Source organism: Cherax quadricarinatus, chromosome 29 (assembly GCF_038502225.1).
Source record: "Cherax quadricarinatus isolate ZL_2023a chromosome 29, ASM3850222v1, whole genome shotgun sequence".
Lineage (NCBI taxonomy): Eukaryota > Metazoa > Arthropoda > Malacostraca > Decapoda > Parastacidae > Cherax > Cherax quadricarinatus.
The window spans coordinates 25,259,747-25,284,786 of record NC_091320.1 but is presented as its reverse complement, the minus strand read 5'-3'; the positions used below and the strand labels follow the sequence as shown (position 1 = coordinate 25,284,786).

At 38.4% G+C, this 25,040-nt stretch overlaps 1 protein-coding gene across 1 annotated transcript in view; it reads right to left on the bottom strand.

Annotated features, from left to right (window-relative positions):
* sqh (Myosin regulatory light chain sqh) overlaps positions 1 to 25,040 on the bottom strand; it is a 43,747-nt gene that overhangs the window by 14,846 nt on the left and 3,861 nt on the right. The window contains exons 3-5 of the mRNA XM_070089656.1: positions 24,088 to 24,276; positions 15,652 to 15,752; positions 6,338 to 6,466 (exon numbers count right to left, since the gene is read on the bottom strand). Coding sequence (XP_069945757.1) covers positions 6,338 to 6,466; positions 15,652 to 15,752; positions 24,088 to 24,276 — 419 coding nt within the window. The remainder of the gene's footprint in view (positions 1 to 6,337; positions 6,467 to 15,651; positions 15,753 to 24,087; positions 24,277 to 25,040) is intronic.

The window sequence follows — 25,040 nt, the reverse complement described above, 5'->3', positions numbered from 1 at the left end:
TTATTTAGAAAAAAATTGAGACTTATGGCTAGTAATACAGGAAGGCCCCACTTATACGGCGGGTTAGGTTCCAGGCTACCGCAGTAAAGCGGAAATCGCCGTAAAGTGGAACACCCTTTTTTTCCACTTATAAATGCATACAAACACTAGATAACAAGTTTACACTAACATATATTAAGTTAGCAATAGAACCAGGCATCAAAAAGCAATAAAAAGGTACAATACACACATAGTGCACTCATTACTTACCTTAAAATATTTATAGTCTTAATCTAGGGTGAGACAAGTAGTATTTATTGTAAGAAATCAAGTGTGGTATGTATTGTAATAGCCAGGCTACCTTACAGGCCACCCCACCCACACATACTATTCTATGATATTTAAGCATCCCAGAGCGATAAAATGTATATACAGTTCACTCATTACTTGCCTTAAAATATTTGTAGTCTTAATGTAGGGTCAGGAGTAAGTAAATGAGATAAAACGAATAAATGAGAGAGAGAAAGAATGAGTACATGAGGTAACAGGCGCAGAGTTATGTAAACAAACCAGGCTCCCACATCTTATATTTATGTTTATTTATTCTATTGTGGGGTGTATTTATCATCTTTTTATGTTATGTATCGTGTTTATTATATAATTTTGAAAAAAATATCATGGCTGGATTAATGAAAATGTGTATATTACCGTAATATACGACATTTAATGAGACTCCGTGACTATTGTTATTATCACCACTTGTGGAAGTCGTCTGCTACCACAGCTCACACTTATGTTTATTTATTCTACTGTGGGGTGTATTTATCTTATTTATATGTTATGCATCGTGTTTATTATATAATTTTGAAAAAAATATCATGGATGGATTAATGAAAATGTGTATATTACCGTAATATACGACATTTAATGAGACTCCGTGACTATTGTTATTATGGCGTCACTTGTGGAAGTCGTCTGCTCACATCTCACATTTATGTTTATTTATTCTACTGTGGGGTGTATTTATCTTATTTATATGTTATGCATCGTGTTTATTATATAATTTTGAAAAAAATATCATGGCTGGATTAATGAAAATGTGTATATTACCGTAATATACGACATTTAATGAGACTCGGCGAGTATTGTTATTATGGCTTCACTTGTGGAAGTCGTCTGCTCACATCTCACATTTATGTTTATTTATTCTACTGTGGGGTGTATTTATCTTATTTATATGTTATGCATCGTGTTTATTATATAATTTTGAAAAAAATATCATGGATGGATTAATGAAAATGTGTATATTAACGTAATATACGACATTTAAATGACTCGATGTATGTAAGTTTATTTAGGTACAGGTATACATAAGTATAATTATCAGAGTATATATAAAATATGAAATAACTTTTAAAAACATTTGAAATTTTGGAGTTTCCAGACAAAATGGAGAGACTTAGTGCTTACTGAGCTCATGGAGAATGTAAACAAACAGGGTGGGGCACGGTGACCGTATTAGAAAGTCAGGTGGGGGGAGCCGTATAGTGAGTTTTGGTCATAATTTGAAATGTCCGTATTAGCGGAACGCCGTAAAGTGAAACGCCGTAAAGCGGGGCCTTCCTGTATATGGTACTCGGTTTAAGGCTGATACCTACCTACATCAATACCAGTACTCTGAAACGAAAGTACAGCAAGTGTAGCAGTGTGTGTGGTATTTCTTATTTATATTACAATACAATGTAGTAGGCTGCTAGACAGCAACCACCCAGGGAAGTACTACCGTCCTGCCAGATGACTGTGAAACAGAAACCTGTAACTGTTTTGTATGATGGTAGGATTGCTGGTTTCTTTTTCTGTCTCATAAACACGCTAGATAACAGGGATATCTTGCTACTCCTACTTACACTGTGGTCACACTTCACAGACATACACATGCATATATATATATATATACATACATCCATCTAGAGGCGAATGATACTTGGGACCTGACGATCTGTTGGAGTGTGAGCAGGGTAATATTTAGTGAAGGGATTCAGGGAAACCGGTTATGTTCATATAGTCGGACTTGAGTCCTGGAAATGGGAAGTACAATGCCTGCACTTTAAAGGAGGGGTTTGGGATAGTGGCAGTTTGGAGGGATATGTTGTGTATCTTTATACGTACACTGTATATGCTTCTAAGCTGTTGTATTCTGAGCACCTCTGCAAAAGCAGTGATAATGTGTGAGTGTGGTGAAAGTGTTGAATGATGATGAAAGTATTTTCTTTTTGGGGATTTTCTTTCTTTTTTGGGTCACCCTGCCTCGGTAGGAGACGGCCGACTTGTTGAAAAAAAAAAAAAAATCTAGGTTTTTCTCCTTTTTCTAAATAGGTCTTGTTCTTCTTTATTTCTTCTATTGTCTATGGGGAAGTGGAAAAGAATCTTTCCTCCGTAAGCCATGCGTGTCGTATGAGGCGACTAAAATGCCGGGAGCAATGGGCTAGTAACCCCTTCTCCTGTAGACATTTACTAAAAAAGAGAAGAAGAAAAACTTTATAAAACTGGGATGCTTGAATGTGCGTGGATGTAGTGCGGATGACAAGAAACAGACGATTGCTGATGTTATGAATGAAAAGAAGTTGGATGTCCTGGCCCTAAGTGAAACAAAGCTGAAGGGGGTAGGGGAGTTTCGGTGGGGGGAAATAAATGGGATTAAATCTGGAGTATCTGAGAGAGTTAGAGCAAAGGAAGGGGTAGCAGTAATGTTGAAGGATCAGTTATGGAAGGAGAAAAGAGAATATGAATGTGTAAATTCAAGAATTATGTGGATTAAAGTAAAGGTTGGATGCGAAAAGTGGGTCATAATAAGTGTGTATGCACCTGGAGAAGAGAGGAATGTAGAGGAGAGAGAGATGTTAAGTGAATGTATAGGAGCCTTTGAACCAAGTGAGAGAGTCATTGTGGTAGGGGATCTGAATGCTAAAGTAGGAGAAACTTTTAGAGAGGGTGTGGTATGTAAGTTTGGGGTGCCAGGTGTAAATGATAATGGGAGCCCTTTGATTGAACTTTGTATAGAAAGGGGTTTAGTTATAGGTAATACATATTTTAAGAAAAAGAGGATAAATAAGTATACAAGATATGATGTGGGGCGAAATGACAGTAGTTTGTTGGATTATGTATTGGTAGATAAAAGACTGTTAAGTAGACTTCAGGATGTACATGTTTATAAAGGGGCCACAGATATATCAGATCACTTTCTAGTTGTAGCTACTCTGAGAGCAAAAGGTAGATGGGATACAAGGAGAATAGAAGCATCAGGGAAGAGAGAGGGGAAGGTTTATAAACTAAAAGAGGAGGCAGTTAGGGTAAGATATAAACAGCTATTGGAGGACAGATGGGCTAATGAGAGCATAGGCAATGGGGTCGAAGAGGTATGGGGTAGGTTTAAAAATGTAGTGTTAGTGTGTTCAGCAGAAGTTTGTGGTTACAGGAAAGTGGGTGTGGGAGGGAAGAGGAGCGATTGGTGGAATGCTGATGTAAAGAGAGTAGTAAGGGAGAAAAAGTTAGCATATGAGAAGCTTTTACAAAGTAGAAGTGATGCAAGGAGGGAAGAGTATATGGAAAAAAAGAGAGAGGTTAAGAGAGTGGTGAAGCAATGTAAAAAGAGAGCAAATGAGAGAGTGGGTGAGATGTTATCAACAAATTTTGTTGAAAATAAGAAAAAGTTTTGGAGTGAGATTAACAAGTTAAGGAAGCCTAGAGAACAAATGGATTTGTCAGTTAAAAATAGGAGAGGAGAGTTATTAAATGGAGAGTTAGAGGTATTGGAAAGATGGAGGGAATATTTTGAGGAATTGTTAAATGTTGATGAAGATAAGGAAGCTGTGATTTCGTGTATAGGGCAAGGAGGAATAACATCTTGTAGGAGTGAGGAAGAGCCAGTTGTGAGTGTGAGGGAAGTTCGTGAGGCAGTAGGTAGAATGAAAGGGGGTAAGGCAGCCGGGATTGAGGGAATAAAGATAGAAATGTTAAAAGCAGGTGGGGATGTAGTTTTGGAGTGGTTGGTGCAATTATTTAATAAATGTATGGAAGAGGGTAAGGTACCTAGGGATTGGCAGAGAGCGTGCCTAGTTCCTTTGTATAAAGGCAAAGGGGACAAAAGAGAGTGCAAAAATTATAGGGGGATAAGTCTGTTGAGTATACCTGGTAAAGTGTATGGTAGAGTTATTATTGAAAGAATTAAGAGTAAGACGGAGAATAGGATAGCAGATGAACAAGGAGGCTTTAGGAAAGGTAGGGGGTGTGTGGACCAGGTGTTTACAGTGAAACATACAAGTGAACAGTATTTAGATAAGGCTAAAGAGGTCTCTGTGGCATTTATGGATTTGAAAAAGGCGTATGACAGGGTGGATAGGGGGGCAATGTGGCAGATGTTGCAGGTGTATGGTGTAGGAGGTAGGTTACTGAAAGCAGTGAAGAGTTTTTATGAGGATAGTGAGGCTCAAGTTAGAGTATGTAGGAAAGAGGGAAATTATTTCCCAGTAAAAGTAGGCCTTAGACAAGGATGTGTGATGTCACTGTGGTTGTTTAATATATTTATAGATGGGGTTGTAAGAGAAGTAAATGCGAGGGTCTTGGCAAGAGGCGTGGAGTTAAAAGATAAAGAATCACACATAAAGTGGGAGTTGTCACAGTTGCTCTTTGCTGATGACACTGTGCTCTTGGGAGATTCTGAAGAGAAGTTGCAGAGATTGGTGGATGAATTTGGTAGGGTGTGCAAAAGAAGAAAATTAAAAGTGAATACAGGAAAGAGTAAGGTTATGAGGATAACAAAAAGATTAGGTGATGAAAGATTGGATATCAGCTTGGAGGGAGAGAGTATGGAGGAGGTGAATGTATTTAGATATTTGGGAGTGGACATGTCAAAGGATGGGTCTATGAAAGATGAGGTGAATCATAGAATTGATGAGGGGAAAAGGGTGAGTGGTGCACTTAGGAGTCTGTGGAGACAAAGAACTTTGTCCTTGGAGGCAAAGAGGGTAATGTATGAGATTATAGTTTTACCAACGCTCTTATATGGGTGTGAAGCATGGGTGATGAATGTTGCAGCGAGGAGAAAGCTGGAGGCAGTGGAGATGTCATGTCTGAGGGCAATGTGTGGTGTGAATATAATGCAGAGAATTCGTAGTTTGGAAGTTAGGAGGAGGTGCGGGATTACCAAAACTGTTGTCCAGAGGGCTGAGGAAGGGTTGTTGAGGTGGTTCGGACATGTAGAGAGAATGGAGCGAAACAGAGTGACTTCAAGAGTGTATCAGTCTGTAGTGGAAGGAAGGCGGGGTAGGGGTCAGCCTAGGAAAGGTTGGAGGGAGGGGGTAAAGGAGGTTTTGTGTGCGAGGGGCTTGGACTTCCAGCAGGCATGCGTGAGCGTGTTTGATAGGAGTGAATGGAGACAAATGGTTTTTAATACTTGACGTGCTGTTGGAGTGTGAGCAAAGTAACATTTATGAAGGGGTTCAGGGAAACCGGCAGGCCGGACTTGAGTCCTGGAGATGGGAAGTACAGTGCCTGCACTCTGAAGGAGGGGTGTTAATGTTGCAGTTTAAAAACTGTAGTGTAAAGCACCCTTCCGGCAAGACATTGACGAGTAAATGATGGTGAAAGTTTTTCTTTTCGGGCCACCCTGCCTTGGTGGGAATCGGCCAGTGTGATAATAAAAAAATAAAAATAATTACAATACAAACATAATGAACAATATTTCTTTTCAACAAACCAGCAATATTTCACCGAGGCAAGGCAGCCTAAAAAAGAAAAACAAAATTTCTTTTTTTAAATTTAGTAATGTATACAGAAGAGGTTACTAGCCCCTTGCTCCCGGCATTTTAGTCGACTCTTATGACACACACGGCTTACAGAGGAAGAATTCTGTTCCACTTTCCCATGGAGAATGGACAATATATGGTATTTAATTATATACTGGAGTTGAAAGAAGGCTGGAAGAAGAACAGGGACAAAACTGGAAGAAAACAGGTTTTGCTCAGCACAGTATTGCTGTCAAGATCACATTAAGGAGATGAGGTGCTTGTTAACAATAGCTTAGAAACAACTGGCAGACAGGAGACCCTTAGAAACTTCAAGCAGGGAGTTTCAGATTAGGTAGGAGTTACAGTTCTAATGGTACAGACGGAACTAAATTTCTCTAGTCAATTTTTGCAACTAATGAAGTAAAGGGTTCATACTCAATATTTTGGGGATCAAGGGACCATTGTGCCAACTCTAGTGTCCCTTGGATTTGAACCCTCAATGTACTAAAGACCTTGTAAACTGTATATGCAACTTGTGAAGAGACAGTAAAGAAGCAACATGCAAAACTTACGTCTTCATCTGTGAAGCGATCGCCCATGGATACAAGGAGTTCTCTAAGATGTTCTTCATTGATGTAACCTTGATTATTTTCATCAAAACATCCAAATGCATTTTTGATGACATCCTCAGGATCTGTACCCTGTGAGGAATAAAATGTTAATTAACTTGCTAATTTTTTTTTTCAACAAACCAGCCATATCCCGCCGAGGCAGGGTGACTTAAAATAGAAAAAAAAATTGAGTTTCTCTTTTTAAATTTAGTAATGTATACTGGAGAAGGGGTTACTAACCCCTTGCTCCTGGCATTTTAGTCACCTCTTATGACACACATGGCTTATGGAGGAAGAATTCTGTTCCATTTTCCCATGGTAACTCGCTAACATGAATAAATAAGGCACAATACAGTGAATGGAACAATACACACATAACCCGCACACACGAGACAAGCTTGAGACGACACTGTTTGGCTTGGGCCACTAACTAGCCACAAAGAGAAGTGCAAAGGGAAGGGCACTAGAATTATATACAAGAGGGAGGCAGGGGACAAGAGTGGTAGAATGGGATGAGGGAGTAGTAATATGTATTACAGTAGTAGTGGTAGTTATTAGTAGCAGTAGTGCAAGTGACAGAGGTGTCAATAAGATGGTAGTGGTAGTAGTAGTAGTGAAAAAGGGGCAGAGGGTGTAATGTTAGTGAAGTAATGGTGTAATAGTGGTCGTCTAAAGAACAGGAGGACAGAGGAGCACTGCAGGAGAGCTACTGGCACATGGGCGGAGGATAAAATCCCTGTAGGACTAAACCCACGTAAGACAGAACCCAGCATACATTTGATAGACAAATCAGACAAGCAAACTGGGTCTGTGGAATGTGTCAAAAGGAGAGGCAAGTGGTACATGAAACTGCTTTTTCCATTTATTGCATGCTGCAGTACTAAATGCATGCAACATGTTCCAGATGAAAACAGGACAAACTCTGATTTTCATTTATCTACCATAAGAGAGATAATAGAAAAATACCAGGTGAAGGCTCAGTCAACATGTTGCTGCCATGGCAGTAAAAATGACCCATTTCAACTGAAGCCTGGTGCACACTTCTCTGACACTATTCCTGCTAAAGAGAAGGCACAAAAATGATGTTATCTATGTCAGCACACAAGCGGAAGGAAAAGCAAGTAAACAGTTACATAATACATCTAAGTTGTGTGGTATTCGATGAGCCTCAAGCCATGTTCTGAGGAATATTATATCTTGAAGCAGCTCTAACATTACAATATAAACCTATACGTAAGATACAAGATAAACCAAGTTTTAGCACATGACATGGACAGCGTATAAATCTGTAGGGGAAGGAAGGCAGGGTACAGGTTGTCCTCAAAAAGGTTGGAGGGAAGAGGTAAAGGAGGTTTTGTGGGCGAAGGGCTTGGACTTCCAGCAAGCGTGCGTGAGTGCTAGATAGGAGTGAATGGAGACAAATAGTATTTGGGACCTGACGAGCTGTTGGAGTGTGAGCAGGGTAATATTTAGTGAAAGGATTCAGGGAAACCGGTTATTTTTATATAGCCGGACTTGAGTCCTGGAAATGGGAAGTACAATGCTTGCACTTTAACCCTTTTAGGGTCCGTCCCGTAGATCTACGGCTTTACGGTGAGTGTCCAAACCGTAGATCTACGCCATGAGCTCAGCTCACTCTGATAAACTGTGAGTGGTACATTTGGGCCTAGATATGAGAGAATACATCTATGTGGTATGTGTGCACCACATAAAACAGATCCTGCAGCACGCTGTGTATAATGAGAGAAAAAACTGAAATCATGATTTTTCGATTAAAACAGCAACTTTGCAGTGTTTTTTCGTATGTTTTTTATAGTTGTATTTGCGATTTCTTGGTCTCATTTGATAGAATGGAAGACATATTACAGAAATAGAGATGATTTTGATTGGTTTTAGCACTGGAAATGGCTTGAAACTGAGCTCAAAGTAGCGGAAATGTAAAATTTTTGCCGATATTCAAGAGTAAACAAACGACCTCACACGTCTAATACACGTCAGCTGGTGGGTCTAATATACATTCACAAATATGGTGATGATATTTATACAATTATTACAGTATTGCATAACAGTAAATCTTCTATTTTTTGGTGTGAATAAAAATTCATTATGTGAATAAAAAATCAAAATGGAATTTATTTGTAAAGCCTCAAAACATAACTAATGAACAGAGGAAATGTTAGTTTAGTGCCAGAAATGCCTACATTGTTTATTCTGGACCCTATTTTGAAATTGGAATATTTTGAACTTTGTGTTAAATTGGCCAAATTAACAATTTCCGATCACTTTATTTTGTAGTTGAAACAGTTGACTTGGCGATTTCTTGTGCTCAATCGATAGAATAGAAGTAATACTAGTGAAATAGCTAAGAATTTGGTTGATTGGAATAATGTAATTGGCCTAAAATGGGAGTCAAAGTCAGCAAAATCGCCAATTCGTAAATATCGCTGACACATCAAAATTCGCAAGAGCATAATTTTGTCAATTTTCCACCAAATTTCGTAATTTTTGTTTTATTACCTTCACAAAAAGATTCTCTACGATTTCATAAGAAAAAATAACAGTTTTTTTTTTTTGAAAATTCTTGGACACTGGTGCGTGACTCCAGATTTGGGCCTTGGACCCTGAAAGGGTTAAAGGAGGGATTTGGGATATTGGCAGTTTGGAAGGATGTGTTGTGTATCTTTATACGTATATGCTTCTAAACTGTTGTATCCTGAGCGCCTCTGCAAAAACAGTGCTTATGTGTGAGTGAGGTGAAAGTGTTGAATGATGAAAGTATTTTCTTTTTGGGGATTTTCTTTCTTTTTTGGGTCACCCTGCCTCAGTGGGAGACGGCCAACTTGTTGAAAAAAAAAAAAATTTATATTGTTCTTATGTTGCAATGTCCTTCCTGACCCATCTGCACTATTATATTTTGTATGAAATCAGAATATTTTCAATGCAAAATGTGGGACTTAGTATTAACCAGTGCATACAAATAAAAAAATGAAAATTACACATTATTTGGCTTAGAAAAATCAGAAACTAAAAAAACTAACTGGAGCTTTAGTGCCAATGTTGCCAAATTCAATACAGTGGTCCCTGGTTTTTCGTAATTAATCCGTTCCTGGAGCCGTTACTATAAATGAAATTTACGATTTGCGAATCAATTTTCCCATAAGAAATAATGTAAATACAATTAATCCGTTCCTGACACCCAGAAGTATTAAAACAAAAAATTTTTTTACATGAAATATACATATAGTACATAAACAATACAATGGGAAATGATGAATGAAACATTAACAGCATAACACTTACCTTTATTGGAGATTCTTCTTAGTGTATTGGAGACTGGAGGAGGAGAGAGATTGGATTGTTTACAGTTTGGAAGGGGAATCCCCTTCCAGCAACACCTTAGGTACCAATTGCTTCTCAGAGGTTCCTTCTCTTCTCTGTTTCTTAATGCCACTAGGACCACCTTGAGAGTCACTAGTCCTGTCTTGCAAAGTAACTGTGGAGAGAGCTCTGTTTCTGGCATCTCTTTAATACTTCCTTAAAATGGCCCAAGACTTTGTCACTGTACATATTTCTCACCTTCTTTACCACAGGCTTGGCACTAGGAGATTTCTTTGGAGCCATGGTAGCTTATTTAGTAATTGCAAGCACTAAAATGAGTGAAATTTTTGAAATATTTCGTAGGAGCACTTGAGGGGACCTTCACTCACTGGTAAACAATGCCAGAGTGGCTGGGTATGGAGGCCGCCCCGGCTCACACCGTGCGTACACGTCCCGGACGAACTACTATTCGCGAGTCAACCTATGAAAAGCGAGTCCATGTTTATACGAAAATACCCCTATGATTGGCGAAATTTACGATAGCCAAGAACTACGAAAAGCGAGGGACCACTGTACACCATAAAGCAACAAGTTTTTATCAGATTTCACTCATTTTAGTCTTAATTAAAAAATGTACTATATTAAACTTTAATGGGGTATCATCCTTCTTACAGAATGCATTAATATTAATTTGAAACCAATCACAAGAAATTCTTTAGTAACTGAATGAAAAATAAATTTCACTATAACATAAAATTAGGAAAGTGGGTAGCATGAGCTGTGTTTTCTAGAAATAAAACCAGTTGTGAAAATTTGAAGCCAATTAGAGGAGTGATTCCAACTTTTTTTTCAACTATTTTACTACATCAATAAATCTGCCCACACACAAACAGAACTTAATAGATACTATCCTGGCCCTAACCTGCATCAGCCATTAAATATTGAAGTCATTCAGAAGAAGTAAATTAAAATTTTATTGAACATGATTTAATGGGAATAAAAATTTTACAAGAAAATGGCAACAACAAGCAAGAGGGAGGTGAAAGTGTATAAACTAACAAAGGAGGAAGTTCGGGCGAGATATAAGCAACTATTGGCAGAAAGGTGGGCTGGTGCAAGTATGAGTAGTGGGGGGGGGGGGTTGAAGAGGGTTGGAATAGTTTTAAAAAGGCAGTATTAGAATGACTCACGAAATCGTAATGACACGATTGCAAACAAACCATACCCCGGCCGGGATTGAACCCGCGGTCAGAGTCTCAAAACTCCAGCCCGTCGCGTTAGCCACTAGACCAGCTAGCCACAATAAGATCCGTCCAACTAGGTATATTTCTACACCATAGGAAGGTTAGCACAGGCACCACTGTTACCACAAATGCAAGTTTTTACAGACGAATCTCCAGTTAGCGTGGCCGTGACGAACTCTAGCTCAAGTCCCTTCACTGCCGTCAACATGACTCACGAAATCGTAATGACACGATTGCAAACAAACCATACCCCGGCCGGGATTGAACCTGCGGTCAGAGAGTCTCAAAACTCCAGCCCGTCGCGTTAGCCACTAGACCAGCTAGCCACAATAAGATCCGTCCAACTAGGTACATTTCTACACCATAGGAAGGTTAGCACAGGCACCACTGTGACCACAAATGCAAGTTTTTACAGACGAATCTCCAGCTAGCGTGGCCGTGACGAACTCTAGCTCAAGTCCCTTCACTGCTAACGCGACGGGCTGGAGTTTTGAGACTCTCTGACCGCGGGTTCAATCCCGGCCGGGGTATGGTCAGTATTAGAATGTGGGGCAGAAGTTTGTGGTTATAGGAGGGTGGGTGCAGGAGGAAAGAGGAGTGATTGGTGGAATGATGAAGTAAAGTGTGTGATAAATGAGAAAAAGTTAGCTTATGAGAGGTTTTTGCAAAGCAGAAGTGTTATAAGAAGAGTAGAGTATATGGAGAGTAAAAGAAAGGTGAAGAGAGTGCAAAAGGAGAGTAGATGAAAGAGTGGGAGAAGCACAGTCAAGAAAAATTTTTGGAGTGAGTTAACCCTTAAACTGTCCAAACAGATCTATGTTCACATGCGTAGTGCTCCAAAAGTAGATCTACGTTGTTTTACACATTTTCAAATACAACAAAAAAAATGTAGATCAAAGTATTTTTTTACGCATTTTCAAATGTAAAAAAACAAGAAGATCTACGTTTTTTACATACTTTCAAATGTTGAAAAAACGTAGATCTACGTTTGGACAGTTTAACCCGTAAACGGTCCAAACGTATATATACGTTTTTTCAACATTTGAAAACGTGTCAAAAAAACTTTGCTCTACTTTTTTTTTGTTATATTTGAAAATATATATAAAAATAAAAGTAGATCTACTTTTGGAGCACTACGCATGTGAACGTAGATCTGCTTGGACCATTTACGGGTTAAGGGTTAAACAAGTTAAGAAAGCCTAGAGAACGAATGGATTTGTCAGTTAAAAACAGAGTAGGGGAGTTAGTAGATGGGGAGAGGAGGTTTTGGATAGATGACGAGAATATTTTGAGGAACTTTTAAATGTCGACAAAGAAAGGGAAGCGGTAATTTCATGCACTGGCCAGGGAGGTATACCATCTTTTAGGAGTGAAGAAGAACAGGATGTGAGTGTGGGGGAGGCGCGTGAGGTATTACGTAGAATGAAAGGGGGTAAAGCAGCTGGAACTGATGGGATCATGACAGAAATGTTAAAAGCAGGGGGGATATAGTGTTGGAGTGGTTGGTATTTTTGTTTAATAAATGTATGAAAGAGGGGAAGGTACCTAGAGATTGGCAGAGAGCATGTATAGTCCCTTTATATAAAGGGAAGGGGGACAAAAGAGATTGTAAAAATTATAGAGGAATAAGTTTACTGAGTATACCAGGAAAAGTGTACGGTAGGGTTATAATTGAAAGGATTAGAGGTAAAACAGAATGTAGGATTGTGGATGAGCAAGGAGGTTTCAGAGTGGGTAGGGGATGTGTAGATCAAGTGTTTACATTGAAGCATATATGTGAAAAGTATTTAAAAGGTAGGGAAGTTTTTATTGCATTTATGGATTTAGAAAAGGCATATGATAGAGTGGATAGGGGAGCAATGTGGCAGATGTTGCAAGCATATGGAATAGGTGGTAAGTTACTAAATGTTGTAGAGTTTTTATGAGGATAGTGAGGCTCAGGTTAGGGTGTGTAGAAGAGAGGGAGACTACTTCCCAGTAAAAGTAGGTCTTAGACAGGGATGTGTAATGTCACCATGGTTGTTTAACATATTTATAGATGGGGTTGAAAAAGAAGTAAATGCTAGGGTGTTCGGGAGAGGGGTGGGATTAAATTAAGGGGAATCAAATACAAAAATGGGAATTGACACAGTTGCTTTTTGCTGATGATACTGTGCTCATGGGAGATTCTAAAGAAAAATTGCAAAGGTTAGTGAATGAGTTTGGGAGTGTGTGTAAAGGTAGAAAGTTGAAAGCGAACATAGAAAAGAGTAAGGTGGTGAGGGCATCAAATGATTTAAAGAAAAATTGGATATCAAATTGGGGAGGAGGAGTATGCAAGAAGTGAATGTTTTCAGATACTTCGGAGTTGACGTGTCAGCGGATGGATTTATGAAGGATGAGGTTAACCCTTTCAGGGTCCAGAGGCCAAATTTCAAAGTGCGCAACAGGTTCCAAGAATTTAAAAAAAAAATGTTATTTTTTCTTATGAAATGGTAGAGAATCTTTTTCTGAAGGTAATAAAACAAAAAGTACAAAATTTTATGGAAAATTGATGAAATTATGCTCTCGCAAATTTTGGTGTGTCAGCGATATTTACGAATCGGCAATTTTGCCGACTTTGACTCCCATTTTAGGCCAATTACATTATTCCAGTCAACCAAATTCTTAGCTATTTCACTAGTATTACTTCTATTCCATCAACTGAGCATGATAAATCGACCAGTCAACTGTTTCAACTACAAAATAGTGATCGGAAATTGGTAATTTGGCCAATTTAACACAAAGTTCAAAACATTCCAATTTCAAAATAGGGTCCAGAATAAATAATGCAGGCATTCCTGGCACTAAATTAATATTTCCTCTGTTCATTAGTTATGTTTTGAGGCTTTACAAATGAATTCCATTTTGATTTTTTATTCACATAATGAATTTTTATTCAAACCAAAAAATAGAAGATTTACTGTTATGCAATATTGTAATAATTGTGTAAATATGATCACCACATTTGTGAATGTATATTAGACCCACTAGCTGGTGTGTACTAGACGTGTGAGGTCATTTGTTTACTCTTGAACATTGGCAAAAATTTAACACTTCCGCTACTTTGAGCTCAGTTTCAAGCCATTTCCAGTGCTAAAACCAATCAAAATCATCTCTATTTCTGTAATACATCTTCCATTCTATCAAATGAGACCAAGAAATTGCAAATATAACTATAAAAAACATACAAAAAAACACTGCAAACTTGCTGTTTTAATAAAAAATCATGGTCTCAGTTTTTTTCTCTCATTATACACTGTGTGCTGCAGGATTTGTTTTATGTGGTGCACACATACCACATAGATGTATTCTCTCATATCTAGGCCCAAATTTACCACTCATGGCTTATCAGAGTGAGCTGAGCTCATGGCGTAGATCTACAGTTTGGACCCTGAACGTAAAGCCGTAGATCTACGGCACGGACCCTGAAAGGGTTAATCATAGAATTGATGAGGGAAAAAAGGTGAATGGTGTGTTGAGGTATATGTGGAGACAAAAAACGTTATCTATGGAGGCAAACGGGAATGTATGAAAGTATAGTAGTACCAACACTCTTATATGGGTGTGAAACTTGGGTTGTGAATGCAGCAGCGAGGAGGAGGTTGGAGGCAGTGGAGATGTTCTGTCTAAGGGCAATGTGTGGTGTAAATATTATGCAGAAAATTCGGAGTGTGGAAATTAGGAAAAGGTGTGGAGTTAATAAAAGTATTAGTCAGAGGGCTGAAGAGGGGTTGTTGAGGTGGTTTAGTCATTTAGAGAGAATGGATCAAAGTAGAATGACATGGAGAGCGTATAAATCTGTAGGGGAAGGAAGGCGGAGTAGGGGTCGTCCTCAAAAAGGTTGGAAGGAAGGGGTAAGGGGCTTGGACTGCATGAGCATGTTCGATAGGAGTGAATGGAGATGAATGGTATTTGGGACCTGGCAATTTGTTGGAGTGTGAGCAGGGTAATATTTAGTGAAGGGATTCAGGGAAACCGGTTATTTTTATATAACCGGACTCGAATCCTGCACTCTAAAGGAAGGGTTCGGGATATTAACAGTTTGGAGGGATGTGTTGTGTATCTTTATACGTATATGCTTCTAAACTGTTGTGTTCTGAGCACCTTTGCAAAAACAGTGACTGTGTGTGAGGTGAAAGTGTTGAATGATGATTAAAGTATTTTCTTTTTTGGATATTTTCTTTTTTTGGGGGGGTCACCCTGCCTTCATGGGAGACAGCTGACTGTAAAAAAAAAAAAAATTACACTACACTATTTTACACAAAACGATCAAATTTGCACTTGGACATCTGGATTTCACTTGTTGCTATCATAGGTTTTTTGGCACCTTTTTTGACTGAAAGTATGACACAGGATTTTGGAAGTTATCTAAGCCTTTCCTAGAGAGTGGGAATGGGTTTAACAACTTTGGTCATAGCGCATGAGAACATGCCAAGCGCTCCAACAACTTGGTCCTCATTACTGTAAATAAGTATCGAAAATCTAAAGAAAGTTAGATGAAGAATTCTAGTTATGAGCAAAATAAAATAAAAAATTGGAGGAGGAAAAAAATATTCAGGCAACTTATTACTCATTGAAACAACAAAAGTGGTTACACATTTAATTGACATCTTTATCCATTACTAAATAAATTGTGCATCACTCAAGAGAAAGTGACCAAATAAATTTTTTATTCTTTAAGGACAAACCAACCTGGAGGCGGTCACCAAACAATGTAAGGAACATTGTGAAGTTGATGGGTCCTGGAGCTTCATTCATCATGCCATCTAAATATTCATCAGTGGGATTCTTTCCTGAAAGAAAAAAAAACAATATGCAATATAAGTTACTTTACAACAAAGACAAGAGAGGTATCTACAATCTTACATTGCTGCAACCTTTGCAAATCAGTTTGTTTATGATTAATATAAAAAAATGTTCTTTTTATGTCAGCATTGTCAGGTCCTACTGATGCACCATATGTGTGAGAAAATTGTGTTGACATATTTAATTACCTATTTATTGAAGCAGAGCTATGCTAGTGGTGTCCACGCATTTTATTGGTATTGCATTTTTAAAAAATTCATGCCTAGCTGTATACTGCCATCTTAAGTGTACCCAGCTACTGTCTATTTTGGAGGTACCAACACCTGAATAACCCATTCATTCCTTTTATGCATACTCTACTTACAGTACTTGTTTACAAATCACTAATTAGACTATTTTTTTTTTTTTCCATGTACCATTTTGCCATAACTGTGCAGTAATCCAGGTGGATAAATTGGTTGGATTAATTTTGCTAAGCAATAGTACAGTACTGTACTGTACTGAAAATATATAACGCAGGCCCCTGGTGTTGACAGATCTCAATTAATATGGTCAGCTTATTATGACTTTCCAGTATGATGTGTTTGAATATCAATTCTTAAGTGTTTATTTAATTAAACTACTTCACAGATTTTGACAAAATATACATCCAAATAAATGTAAACTGTAAATTAGTAGTTACATAAATCTCGCTAATCAACAAGAATGAGAAAATTAATACAGTTCAGTATCTCTATGGTATAACAACTGCAAATGCTTAAGAACTAAGGCAATTTTTTAGGTTAAAACATCTACACTGAGCAAAAAACAATCTATAAAATATACCAGGTACAGTTATCAGTAGTATTCATGAACCTATAATGAATTCCCTACCAACATTCCTGATAAGAAAAGAATACCAAACATGGCTCCCAATTTCAACAGACAGCCTTGTTTTACTATAAGGATTCAAAGTTCATAGTCAATGCAGAGGCCTTCAAGATATATGCATTGAACTCTCACTTATCCAATCCTGGTACACCAAAATGCCAGACTAGATTTGATGTTCGGAATGGGCATTTTTGGGGGGATTTTTTTTTTAGCACAAGAAACTTCCATTTAACTATTATAACTACCCTAAATAGGGCACAGAATTCAGTAATTTGCCCAATTTTACACAAGGTTAAGGGAATTTTAATTTAAAAATAAATAATGTAAACAATCCAGGCATTAAAACATTTCTTCTGCTCATTAATCATGTCCCCAGGCCTCTCATATATTACACTTGCCTGCAATTTTGAATTCATGATCATGAAGATTTACCCTATTTCTTGGATAATAAAATATAACCAGGAATGATTGGTCATGGTTTACAGTGTCCCAATAATTAAATAATTTAAACCCCCTAAAACATTTTGGGGGTATAAGAGGGTCTTACCTGTCCCCCAGAAATGGTGACAAAAATCAAATATTGCCACCATACTGAGCCCAATTTCAAGCTACTACTTACATCCCTGAAACCAACCAAAATCATCTCTATTTCAGCAATAAAGTTTTCCATTGTATCAATTGATACCAAGAAGTAGCCAATGAAATAAAAAACCATCTGAGAAAATACATGAACCTAAATATTTTAAACCATACCCAAGGTCAGTTTTGCTTTTCCCCATCATACACCGCATGGGGCAGTATCTTTTTCATACCGCGCATGTACACTCCTTGCATAGACCCACTCTGATATCTTCGCCAAAACTTATCACTCACAGCTCATCTGAGGGAGCTGTGTTCAAAGCAAACATCTACATGATGGCCACTTGAAGAGCCAGTGCTTCCACTCAGTTTCTAGCATTTACATATAGGACTAAAAATTTCTTAAAAATATTAATTACTTATACATAAGTGACTATGATTAGGTTACATTAAAATATAAGATGTTTATTAGCAATACTGATTAATCAGTAGGTGGTAAGAGGAAAATGATGCTGTCAATTAAAGACACCTCAACTAATCAAAAGGTGATCATGGACATTGCGGGATTTACAGAGAATACGTTACTGTAATGGAATAAGCAGTTTTCACTGCAGTATAAGAAAAGTTGAAGATGTTATTTTGAAGTTTATATAAATAACTGTACATCTGTTACATGGTAAATATCATAAAGTAGAAAATGAAATAGTTCAAACCAAATCTTTTACAACTGAGGTTGATAACAGTTGCACTTTCACCAAGTAAACAAATATTTGTTGATAGTTTTTGCTTTACTTCTGCTTGTTTATCCATGTGATCTTGATAATATAATATATGAATGAAGTTATTTTTTTCCCCAATATTCACAAACATGTTCACTTGCCCAAAATACCTTCCCCGATTGATCCAGATAAATGTGAATTTGCTGTATTGTTTAGAAATGATACAGCATATTATAGCAGGAGAAACAAAACAAACATATTATTGTATTTAAGGGGAAGCCCTAAACCCATCAGTTATACAGCACTTCTGTGTTGGGAGGCAATTACAGTGCTAGTCACGGCATTATGCTGCCCCTCCCCCACACACGTACCAAAACACAAACACATACCATAAAAGATTCCTATACAGCGTTACCTCGGGATACGAACTTATTTCGTTCCAGAAGGCTGTTCGAGTGCTGATACCAAAAGAATTTGTTCCCATAAGGAATAATACAAATTTGATTAATTCGTTTCAGACCCCCAAAAATACACTTACAAAAGCACTTACATAAGTACACTTACATAATTGTTTGCGTTTTGAGCTGTTCGTATCCTGAGGTACCACTGTATATATATTTGCACACTTACTAAGGTTTTAATACTTGGTGCTGCATCCTTTATGCTTAATGATAAGGCCTCAATAAGGAAGTTCACAGCTGACCTAGAGAATGTTGACTGGCCTATAGAATTCTCCAAGGCCAATGGTATTGATGACTGGACAGACATTTTTCTTAACAAATTACTTAGACTATACAACAAACATTGTCCTATAAAAACGAAACAGATCACAAACAAACGGCTTGGTTGCCCATGGCTAACCAGCACCATTCTGAAATCCATTGATAAGAAACACCAATATGAAAAGCAATATAGACAGGGCTTAATACACAAAGATATTCTTAAACACTATTCATCAGTCCTCACCAAAGTAATAAAGAAAGCCAAACAACTATACTACTCCAGTAGATTCACTGACACAAGAGGAGATATAAAAAAGACCTGGAAAACACACTCAGATTCTAGGGACCCACAAACTGAAAAAAAACAAGAATATTGTCCTAACTAAACCTAATGAAACACCACTGCATCCCACTGACACAGCTAACAAGATAAACGACTTCTTCTCAACCATAGGTTCTAATCTCGCCAATAAAATCCCACGTACCAATGCCCATGCCGGGGACTACCTAGATGGGAATTTCCCAAATTCCTTCTATCTTGCTCCAACTGAGCCCACGGAAGTCACCGAGATTATAAAGTCACTTAAAAATAACTCAGGGAATCTGTCTCATGTCCCACCATTATTGTACAAGAGAGCGGCCCATGTCCTCTCGCATGCTATCTCATTACTTTTTAACAAGTCACTAGAAACTAGCACCTTCCCGAAACTACTCAAGACGGCAAGGGTTACACCAATACATAAAGGTGGTGACCCTACAGATTTAAACAACTATAGGCCAATATCAAACTTACCATTGCTATCTAAAATCTTTGAGAAACTCGTGCACAGGAGACTATATTCATTTATAACGGCATAAAACATACTCAACCCCTGCCAATTTGGATTCAGGAAAAATAAAAGCACTAACGATGCAATCATAAAAATGCTAGATCTGCTTTACACAGCATTGGAAAATAAGGAATATCCACTAGGAATTTTCATTGACCTAAGAAAAGCTTTTGACACAGTAGACCACAGCATCCTACTCCACAACTTGACCATTATGGTATAAGAGGCCATGCGTTTGCATATTTCAAATCTTACCTTACTAATAGGTATCAGTATGTCACCATTAAAGACACAGCACCAACAACACAGCCACTTGATACTGGAGTTCCGCAGGGAAGTGTCCTTGGTCCCCTGCTCTTCCTCATATACATCAATGATCTTCCAAACGTACCTCAACAACTGAACCCCATTCTCTTTGCTGACGACACGACTTATGTCATCTCTCACCCTAATCTTGCCACCCTCAACACCATTGTTAATGAGGAGCTGATCAAAATATCAACTTGGATGACAGCCAATAAACTTACGCTTAACACTGACAAAACCTACTACATTATGTTTGGTAGCAGAGCAGGAGATGCGCAAATTAACATTAAGATCGACAACACTCTAATTGCCAGGCATAATGAGGGCAAATTCCTAGGCCTATACCTCGACAACAACCTGAACTTCAGCACCCATATCCACACATAACCAAAAAAGTATCCAAAACGGTTGGGATCCTCTCCAAGATACGACACTACGTGCCGCAAACTGCCCTTCTCGCACTATACCATTCACTTATACAGTGGACCCCCGGTTAACGATTTTAATCCGTGCAAGAGGGGTAATTGTTATGCGAAATAATCGTTATGCGAATGAATTTTCCCCATAAGAAATAATGGAAATAAAATTAATCCGTGCAAGACACCCAAAAGTATGAAAAAAAAAATTTTACCACATGAAATATACATTTTCCCACACACAAAGAGAAGGATACATGCACAATAGTAGAGTAGTACATGCACAGTATATATTGTGCATGTACTAGTCTACTAAATGAAGAATAAATGACACTTACCTTTATTGAAGATGCAGCAATGACTGATGAGACACTGTGTCCTGGGAGTGCCTTTTCCTCCTGAGTACTGTAGGTCCTGTTTGGCATTTTCTTCTAGAACAGGCCTTATCACACTGTGTATGCCACTACGATTCTTAAATCTCTCAAACCAACCTTTGCTGGCTTTAAATTCACCAATATGAGCACTAGTTCCAGGCATTTTTCCCTGTTCACCTGGGTGTTAGTCGACTTGTGTGGGTTGCATCCTGGGAGACAAGATTAAGGACCCCAATGGAAATAAGTTAGTCTTCGATGACACTGACTTTTTTGGGTTATCCTGGGTGGCAAATCCTCTGGGGTTAATTGTTTCTTGGTATTCTCAATAAGCCACACCAACAACGGTGCTACAGCAGCAGCAGCAGCTGACAGTGCAGCAGCAGCAGCAGCTGACAGTGCAGCAGCAGCAGCAGCTGTACCACCAATAGTAGCGATGGTTGATTGGGGTTTATTATACAACCTGGCCAGCTCGGAGACATGCACTCCACTTCCATACTTATCAATGATCTTTTTCTTCATCTCTATTGTAATTCTCACCCTTATTGCTGTAGGGTTGGCACTAGAAGCTTTCTTGGGGCCCATGGTCACTTATTTTCCAGAAAAAGCACCGAAAACACTGTAATAATACGAAATATTCCGATTGTATGCTTGGATGTTACCGCGGAGGCTGGCTGGTAAACAATGCCACCGGCGGAACATGTGAGCGTGGCTCAGGCCGCACATTGGACGCGTCTCGGACGAAAATCGGTAAGCGGGTTTTTAAGCGGTATGTGAGGCAAAATTTTTGCAATTAAAGTAAGCGGTATGCGAAATAATCGCTATGTGATGCCATCATTATGCGGGGGTCCACTGTATATCCATACCTCACCTATGCTATCTGTGCTTGGGGTTCAACTGCAGCAACACACCTAAAGCCAATAATAACCCAACAAAAAGCCGCAGTAAGAATAATCACTAAATCCCATCCCTGGCAACACCCCCACCCCCCACTCTTCATAGATCTAAACTTACTCCCTGTTCAGTACATCCACACTTACTACTGTGCAATCTACATCTACAGGACCTTAAATTCCAATATTAACCTTGACCTAAAATCCTTTCTTGATAGTTGTGACAGAACCCACAGGCACAACACCAGACACAAACATCTCTATGACATTCCCCATGTCCGACTAAACCTTTAATAAAATTCAATGTATGTCAAAGGCCCTAAAATCTGGAACACCCTATCTGAAAATTCTAAAACTGCAGACACAATCATCACCTTCAAAACTACCGTCAGAAAACATCTTATCTCCCTGATACACCCTGTCAACTAATTACACGAATACCACCTGGTGGTTAACACTTACACTCACTCACCCATTTGACCATAAACAGAAATATCAATCTCAATCTCAAAATAATGAATCTTAACTAGTCATAAGTTGGCCTGTGATACTCCAATACTGAAACTATGTATAGTGCCAAAACAAAAGCATTCACATTGCTAAACTCACAAACTAGTATTTAGTCACTTAGCCATAATACCAACTTACCTCATAATTTTGTAATATTTTAAACTTAAGATTTAATTTAAGTCTGCCCGAAATGCCTAGCCATGCTAGGTGTTCTAGTGATACACTCTGTAATTATTATTTTACTCATGTAAACCACACAATAATCAAATTCTGTAAATTCAGCATTGTAATCCTTATAGAGAATAAACTTTGAATGACGTCCCTCAGCCATGTAGGAAGACTCTCTCTCAAATTCTTGAGGGTTTGGGGAGGTATATTATTCCATGCCTCATGTATAGCAACCTACGGCCACGGGATGGACCTGATACCCTTGCCCAGTAAACTTCGTTTCACTATTGACCAGAGGTTCTCAATAGGGTTTAGGTCTGAAGAATTGCCTGGTCAGTCATTAAAGAACCTCACTTCACAGTCCTTAAGCCACTGAATTACAGATTTAGCGGTATGACACGGTGCACCGCCCTGCATAAAAACAATAGCTTCACACTTGTCAAGCGCCTCAGGTAAATTGTCACGCAATAACTCCAGGTAATTATACTGGATCATATACCGGTTTTTGTGAACCACAATGAGTTCACCAACACTCTGAGCACTGAAACACCTCCTAACCATGAGTGAGTCTGGGTGTTTGGTGGTCCCACAGGTGTAGCGTGGGTCTAGTGGGTCACTACCTCTGGGCCGATACACATCCCCCACGGTTACAGGTGACGGAGAAGGTTGCTTCATCACTCAAAAGTACTTCAGACCACCGTTGAGGATTCCAGCGAAGATATTTCTTTGCATAATCCAGCCTAGGTTTCTTCCAACAAAAAGCTGCTGTGCTGACAGCACACCCCACCACTTTTCAAAAGACTCAACTTGCTAAATATACAAGACACACACTCATGTTATTGTGCCTACTACCTATACAGAACATCAAACTCCACTGTAAACACTCCCCCTAAAACTACTCCTTGACAGTTAAAACAGAAAGCAGTCACAACACAAGGTACTTTTTAACATCCCTTGAGTCAGTCTCTCATAATGCAAGAACGTTGTGCACATAAAGGGCCTGAAGATCCGGAACTCGCTACCGGAACAGGTCAAGGATCCTCTGACAGCTTATAAATTTAGAACTTTGCTAAAAAATCATCTTATCTCTCAATATCAATGAAATCAACCAAAACATCTGCTAACTGAGGAGTCACTGTGGGGTGTGGCAGCAGGCCATAACATACTAATGGCTGCTACCCAGCATAATGTACTAACGAAAAAAGACTCTTCCTCCTGTATGGTAGGCCTTTGATTTTCGTCACAGCATCATGCTGAGGCACTCACCCGGCATAATGCCGTGACTAGCACTGTAGATCTGAGGAAAGGGGGGGTAACTTCACTTAATCTCATCAAAATTCCTTTACCATAATCCATCTAGGCATTTCTGAAGGAACAAAACACTGAAATGTTACCGTGAAAAGGATACCTAATAGTGAGGCACAATAGCCAACAAACTACAGTGGAACCTCGGTACATGAACTTAATTCATTCCATAAGGCTGTTCGAGTGCCGATCTGTTTGAGTACCAAACGAATTTTTCCCAACCAATTTTCTTTTTTTGTTGGCTATTATCACTAATCTTCCTAGGCCCCATGGTGATTTATTTATACAATATAAAAAAACAGCAAAAAATGCAAAGAAACACAAAACAGTTTACACTGAAGTTCTGGCAGGCCGTGTTTGTTTGGTTGAGTGCTGAGCAAATGGTCAACTACTGAGCAATGTTTTTACTGAACAAAGAGTTCAAATATCGAATTGTTCGAGTATCAAGGTTCCACTGTATACATGGTACAGTATGTGCAATCAATACTTTGTTCTCAAGTGAGATCTTACACTTAATTTTTATTGCCCTCCATTGAAAATTTGTATGTTAATTAAAACTTACCAAATTCAAAATTAGTTTTAAAGACTATTCAACCAGACATCTGCTATGATTGTAATGCACCACATACCCACCTAGTGAAGCTAACATATCATGAAGATCATCTTTATCAATAAATCCATCTCGATTCTGATCAATCATATTGAAGGCTTCTTTGAACTCTTGAATCTGAGCCTGGTCAAACATAGCAAAAACATTGCTAGTGGCACGCTGGGCACGCTTCTTTGTAATCTTCTTTCCAGCCTTGCGGGATGACATTTTGGCTGAAAAAAAGGGTGATATAAATGAAATAAGTATTGTAATGTATTATAATTATGTTCGTTTTTTGTTTTTTGTAACACTCAGGCCATCTCCCACCGAGGTAGTGACCCAAAAAAGAAAAAAACACATTCACCTTCATTCATTCTATCTTGCCAGAAATGTGCTGATATAACAGTTCAAATGACCCTCTGAACTGAAATTATTCTGTAATGTTGCACTACATTAGTTTGCAGTAACAAAATTAATTTGCACAAATATCGGTTATATACATACACTGTATTTTGGTTACATACTATGGTAGCCTTTTTTTATGGTTTTACAGTAAACACTTGATATAATGAACCCTGATACAACAGACTTTAAAAATTCTGAGCAAAATCCGCTGGGTAAACTGTACTTTTAACTTTTTTATATTCGATATTTCGGCCATATATATACGTCTTCCGAGCCAGTGTTTTGGATGTACATGTATATATACTCAATAATTCTAGTGGCTTCAAATCAAGCAGGAGAAAGCTGGTAGGCCCATGTGCGAGAGAATGGGTCTGTATGGTCAGTGTGCATTGCATAAAAAAAAATCCTGCAGCACGAAGTGCATAATGAGAAAAAACTATGACCGTGTTTTTGGACTAAAACACCGACTCTGAGGTGTATTTTCCTATAGTATTCATGGTTGTATTCTCGTTTTCTTGGTCTCATTTGAAAGAATGGAAAACATATTACAGAAATAGAGATGATTTTCATTAGTTTCACAATGAAAACGACC